We start from the raw sequence: 6469 nt of genomic DNA on the forward strand, positions 1-6469 counted from the left end.
AAAAAAATCAGTTTTTCGTGATTCTAATTGGAAATTTATATTCTACCGAAAATGTGCTGCATCGAACATTAATGCCATTAATTTGCCAATGTAAGAGAATACCAGGAGATGTTTATAATATCGTTGATATTTCAGACCGCCGCGTTATAACCCGCACAGACCCGATGGTATCCTAGATTCGGTGCCCCCCTGGATAAGAGACGATCCCCGTTATCGCGAGTTTGATACCTGCAAGTGCAGATACAGCTTCAATTGCCCGTCGCCCGGCTTGAAATTCGTAAGTTCGATCCAACAGACTCGGGTAAAGAGAGAAAGTGTTTACAAAATCTTGCCCGCTATCTTGTTTCAGGGCCACTGCTCGAGGGACAAAAAGTACTGTTGCTTCAACAGCAAAAGATTCCCAGGACTGTTGGGAGGACAAAATTATCCATATTATCCCGTAAAAGAAAATCTAAATCCATTTTAATATTTACTTTTTTCCGATACATTTAGCACATATGCAAGATGGGACATTTTATGACCTAAAATTAATAATACTTTTATATATATTAATACTTTTATTGATTGATGAAAAGAATCGACTTTTATAAAAAAAATATGATTCTTTTTTAAAAAATAGAGATAATGTAAAATTATTATAAAAACGTATATCAGAAAAATGTGTTATACGTATCATATTTTCTTTTCTGAAACTGAAACTTTTGTTAAACATTTTTCATACATACATACATAAACGCAACAAAAAAAATTTAGATTGTAAAGTTAAATGACCCACCTTATATATATTTCAACTTTATTTTTTTTTTTTAATCGATCTTCTTAAATAAGTTAAAAAAGAAAGAAGTATTCATCGAGCGCGCAAAAACTATTTGCTCGTACAATTTATTATCACTTTATGGAGGATTCCCAATTGGACTCTATTTGCGTGTAATTGCGGGAATTCTCCTGCGATAGGAAATCCTCCTTCTCTCTCTCTTCTCATAATTGTCTGCTAAGTAATAATTAATTCCCAGGGTGCGCCGCACAAGTACGGACCGAGCGGTTTCGCGCCGACGAATTATTACGGCAATCGCAGACCGTACGGCGGTGGCTACCAGCATCCGTCTTCCGGTGACTATTATCCGGGACCCTATGGCGGCGCTTATGGTCATCGTAATGAGTTCGAGCCATACGGCTACGACGGGGAACCTGACGATTATGCGATCTACGGGCGGTCGTTGGGCAAGAATCAGACGCAGGAAGCAAGCGGGAAGCCAAAGACGGACGAGGAAATCAAGAAGCGGTGATCGTATAAATAATATTCTCGATCGTTTCATCGATCGCGTTCTTCACTCCCGATGGAGATGCCAAAGATGCGACAGATATATAGGTTTTCCTCCCTTTACATCGAACAATCGTGTAATTAAATAAAGACGCAAATCGAGTCTTTTGCGTCGATAATTAATTTGAATATAATTGTCTTCGCATAATTTATTGTTAATTGCAAACATTAGTAACGCGCCGCTTTCGAATTAATAAAATGCGCATTGCTATTCCTTTGGAAACATTTTAGAATGGATTCTCTTTAATCGACGATAGTAATATCAATGTGAATAACAAAGTTTCTCGATTTAAAAAAAAATATATTACTTTAATATTTGTGTTCGCTAATATTTTTTTATATCCTATCGCGATTGACTAATTTTAGGTATTGACTCACCGATTGTCGTGATTACGATGATGGAATAGAACAGAGCGCCGGCGAATGTCCACTGTATATTACCCTCTTCCTCGCCGTCCCATCCTTCCATCTTCATTTTTATCTGGAGGCTTTCCTCGAAGTTCTACGGACAAACGCGCGTTATTCGTGAACAAACAATCCTCTGATAAATCGGATTCGATATACAAGAAATAATATTTTGCGCGCGGAAGCTAAAAATAGATATCTAAATCATTCGATGAGGAGGGAAACGTTACCTTGAGCTCTTCCAACGCCTTCCTCGTCCAATTGTCCTGAATCAACACGTCGAAATTCTTCGTGATTTTCCATAGCTTTTCCGAAACGTTTTCACGTATGCTCTTGATGCTCTTCTTCACCTGCAAAGAGCAAACGCCTCGTGAAGAACGGGGGTGCATTTTATCCTTGGCGTTGCGACGCTCGGCGCACGACGACGCCAGTCGATAATTCATCGATACGAGTGCGGAATATTCGATGCGGGGGAGACTATTTGTCTGTAGTACCCTTTTTGTTCCCCCGTTGTCGAATTAATTTCTGTCCCGGCAAACTTACTCTCGATCCGCATCAGAATTACGTGACGTGAAATTCATTTATTATATCCCAATTCAGTCCACTGAATTACTCTCTCTCTAATCCAGATAATAGTAAAAATTAATATAATGGAAATTAACATGTGAGAAAATAAGAAATTTCTGCAAAAATATAACGTGTAAACCGATCAATAAAGTAATTAATTTTAAAATGTATAGATATAAATTTATTCTCCGTTCTGAGATATATTACGGATTTAAAAATAAATTTATAATAAGTAAGAATATATATTGTCATTAAAACGCGAGAATATATTCTTTCACAACAGAGAGATATCTTTAAAAAAAATATCATTATATGTTTCATCAGATTTTAAAAAAAAATTATGATTTAAAAATAAATTTTTATAAGTTTAAAAAAAAAAATAAAAATATTTTACTTGTTATTAGAAATCACTCGGGAATATTTTCACAACAGAAGAACATCTTTAAGAAATTATCACAGATATACTCAACGCTGAGATATACAACTCTAATCTTTTTGATTTATGAAAAAAAATCCGAAATTAATAAATAACTAGTCAATGTCTCAATTTCTTTTGCGTATCTCTCTCGAGAGATTAGATCGAATATATAGTGAACGGAAATATCTCACAAATTCGCTAATGACGTCTCGCAATTTACCTCCTTTTCGTGATTCGCTTCCAGTGCCTCGAAAGCGTACGCGCCGATCATACAATAAGCAACTACCAAGGAGATGAGCGTCACGTGGGAGAAGACGCATCTGCTGAATTTCCACAACAAGCGTAGAAATCTGATGCACCGCGACGGTCTTTCTATCTCCATCATCGGGTCGAACACTTCCGTTCGCGCACGCGGCATTTTCTATCCTCTCTCGTTAGAATATCGCGGGTATTCTCTCATTAGATTCCCCATTTACATAGCGAGCGCGTCGCCTTCGTCGGTTGTAGCTTCGATTGCTCGATAATTAGATTTCCTCTGATCCCGCACGACGGATATATTGACATTAGGTTTGTCAGATCCACCGTATATATTCTGATTAAAGACTTTTTTTTTAATAATATAAATTTTTTATAACAAAGAGAATTGGAAATTTTTGAAAAAATTTATACCATCAACGAACTTGGAATAGTCTGATTTAAAATTTATATGAAACTAATCGTGGGAAAAATATTTATAAATCTGAGGAAATAAAAATTTGTAGATTTATTGGAATTCCCGGCTCTCTCTCTCTCTCTCCTTTTTCTCTCTTTCTTTCTCTGGTAAACAGAATTCTACTTCTATAAAATATTGAGAAGTATGATAAATAATTTTTCCAGCTGAAATTCCTGGATCGTGAATATAATATCAAACAACTATACCGTAAATAAATAACCGCGCACATGTTACAACTGCAATATCGGTTGATATGTTACAAACAATTAAATAAAAAAAATATTACTTTCGTCACGTATCTATATTTTTTAAAGTAAATATGCAATATCGAAGCTTCTGTGAGACAGATTTTTTTTTAACTAACATATTTTATGTATCGAGAGAAATAGAAATTGAATTTGTTCGAAAAAAATTGACATTCTCTTGTCCCACTTTTTCATAATTGCCATTATAGCGATTTTACACAAGTACAATATTGGTCGCGTTCAGTGAAATTTTGAGACACAAAATATGCGAGTTATTGTAAAATATTGAGTTTTTGCATTGTATATCGAGAGGATTAAGATTAAAATTTTCACGGAAAACGTTTTATTAAAAATCGACAACAGAGGAAGAGTATATCAAAAAATTATATTATAAAATGACTCATATTAATCATATTGTTATGAAAAGCACTGACAAACGATCATTTATCGACGGACCTGTATATTATTAATAAAAAATTATATTTGGTATTATCGTTGCATTTTTATAAACAAAGCGTTTTACACAGGTAAATCAATTTTTATTGACAAGACGCGATCTTTTGTCACTCGAAATCACGAGCGACGCTGATCGAGCAATCTGTTTTCGTATTCATTCGAGTCGCTCGTCTCCGTTCTCGTAGACGAATTCGATTTCATGCGATACGCTTTCTTCGATGTCTATCCACTTCCTTTGGTCTCATCGACGGGCGTGAAACGATCGATATTGAATTCCTCTTTGTGTCGCACCATATACACCGAATGACGTGCGTTATCATTGTTATCGTTAACGCTTGCTCGCTTTATTGGCAAATTCATTACGCACGAATCACGATCGCGAATTAATCGTTGAATCGAAGATACGGGATGAATAAAATTTATTCATTCATTAGGGATTTTTTTCTATAATATTACATAATATTTATAACATCGTGTTTATGTCAAAAAAAAATATTTACAATATATCATATCGAGAAAAAGAATTTGTTTTCCTTTAAAAATATATCATAACTTTTGACTTAACATACATGTGACTGGAAAATGAGAATTTTTCAAAGTAATCGAACATCTTGAATTAAGAAATTTGCTTCTTTAAATTAATTTATTTTATACCAATATAAATTTTATATTATATTTTCCATTATTAAAAGATTAATTAATTCAAAATAAAATACAATATTTGTTACACATATCTGTCCCGATTTTAATGCTCGCAATTATTTTAATTATTGAAACTCGATATGCTTGTTAGAGAAATATCGATCTCGAAATATGAGAATAAAAAACCTAGGAATCGAAAGCATTAATATAGTTGTTCTATATATTAATTATAAAAATACCAAACGCGCACACGAACGTGAACGGTTATTTAAAGTGGCACACGTGTTTAAAGCTAGCCGTGCGGTTTAATCTGAACCAACGTAAAGTCGAGAGAGATTTACTTCTCTCTCGATCGCTTCCTAAACGTCGTTCGGATCCTCGGACGATCCCGAGGAACCTTTTAACACCGCGTAAATTTCGCGAACACCCGCATGCGACTTCCGAAACTCGTCGTAACGATACAGGCGTGATTCTCGCATATTCCTCGACGCGAAACTAAGACAGAAACGCATTACATCCGCAAGACGGGTTGTTCCAAATTTATCCCAGCGTCGAAATTTCGTTCGGAAAATGGGAAGGGAGAATGAAGAGAGAGATAGAGAGAGAGAGAGAGAGAGAGAGAGTGAGTAGGAGGCAAGAGATAGTCTCCGTAGAGATTTGTGCTCCCGGCGTCGATACCTTTATTTAAGATTATCGCACGAAGAGATTCAAGAGTTGAACAGCAAGTAAGACAATTTTACAGCACTTTAGTTTCTCTTCTGATTTTATTTCATACGAAAGATCCGGATATTACAAAGGACCACAGATAAGAGTCATCCTCTTTTCGGTTTTCTTTTTCTTTTCTGTTCAGATTATTAAGGTCTTTGGAATTCAAAGCTCATTTTTTTCTCGAATCTAGAATAGAGTTATACGTACGCTGTTTAACTCCATAATTGGTACAAGAACGTTTTTCGCTCATGCGCTTCTTTCATTCGTCGAGATACCCGTACACGTCATTTACGATGCGCTTACGTACTTAAACGTAAATTTGTATGCAATGGGCTTTACTCGGTAGTGAATAAGTAACGAGTAACAAGATGCGACGGACTATTTTCAAAACTTACGACCCTTCGCACAAACGGGATTACATTGCATCGGTGCGCTATATATGAATTAATTTTGCGAAGAAACGCCACTGAGAAGGAAGCAAGACTATTAGTCCTTTCAAGAACTTATCATATAATATACTTCTGTTAGGATAAATTCTCTTTTCGGCGAAATTCAGATTCAAGAATTTATTATCAATTTAATTCAACTCCCGCGAATATACTTCTAATTTCTCGAAAATATATTTGCAGCTATTATGTGTAATATAATTGTGCGATGGTTTATTAAATAAATTTCCATAAAAGCATATTTGTTTGCTTATCAGTCTTATTATTATAAATGTAATTGGGGAGACAAATCAGAACAAATGCAAAACTTTAAAGAATATTAAGAAAAAATGCTATATTAGCAAAATCGCTTTTTTTGAATTTTATTATTAGAAAGATCTAATATTTTAATATAATAAAATTGGAAGAGTTATATAAAATGAGAGAAATTTGATAGTATTCCAGACTTTCTTCAACATTTTATATTAGTTTCTCTCATTTTTAATATGTGCAAGTATAATTTTATCTATTTAAATATATATACAAATTGTTTTTAAAATATATTAAAAT

The 6469-nt window shown here is 34.4% G+C and overlaps 2 protein-coding genes across 2 annotated transcripts in view; one reads left to right on the forward strand and one right to left on the reverse strand.

The window, feature by feature from the left end:
• The window catches only part of LOC115245537, a 5217-nt gene extending 3633 nt beyond the window's left edge, over positions 1 to 1584 (forward strand). The window contains exons 2-4 of the mRNA XM_029823910.1: positions 136 to 277; positions 350 to 439; positions 1014 to 1584. Of these exons, the coding sequence (XP_029679770.1) occupies positions 136 to 277; positions 350 to 439; positions 1014 to 1286 (505 nt within the window). The 3' untranslated portion in view covers positions 1287 to 1584. The remainder of the gene's footprint in view (positions 1 to 135; positions 278 to 349; positions 440 to 1013) is intronic.
• An 80-nt stretch (positions 1585 to 1664) lies between these two features.
• LOC115245538 (TWiK family of potassium channels protein 7-like) lies at positions 1665 to 3392 on the reverse strand. Its single transcript, XM_029823911.1, has 3 exons — positions 2932 to 3392; positions 1957 to 2076; positions 1665 to 1823 (listed from the first exon to the last, which is right to left on the reverse strand). The coding sequence occupies exons 1-3, from the start codon at positions 3127 to 3129 to the stop codon at positions 1665 to 1667; spliced, it is 477 nt and encodes a 158-aa protein (XP_029679771.1). The 5' UTR covers positions 3130 to 3392.
• Between the last annotated feature and the right edge of the window lie 3077 nt (positions 3393 to 6469).

This window comes from Formica exsecta, unplaced genomic scaffold (assembly GCF_003651465.1).
Source record: "Formica exsecta isolate Colony F162 unplaced genomic scaffold, ASM365146v1 scaffold122, whole genome shotgun sequence".
Classification (NCBI taxonomy): Eukaryota; Metazoa; Arthropoda; class Insecta; order Hymenoptera; family Formicidae; genus Formica; species Formica exsecta.

Bases quoted from the DNA above. Each gene is read 5' to 3' on its own strand.
- LOC115245538 (XM_029823911.1), bottom strand. From the start codon at position 3,129: ATGCCGCGTGCGCGAACGGAAGTGTTCGACCCGATGATGGAGATAGAA. The intron at 2,077-2,931 runs GTAAATTGCGAG...TGCTCTTTGCAG, and splicing joins AAGCGAATCACGAAAAGGAG to GTGAAGAAGAGCATCAAGAG. The intron at 1,824-1,956 runs GTAACGTTTCCC...GTTTGTCCGTAG, and splicing joins AGGCGTTGGAAGAGCTCAAG to AACTTCGAGGAAAGCCTCCA.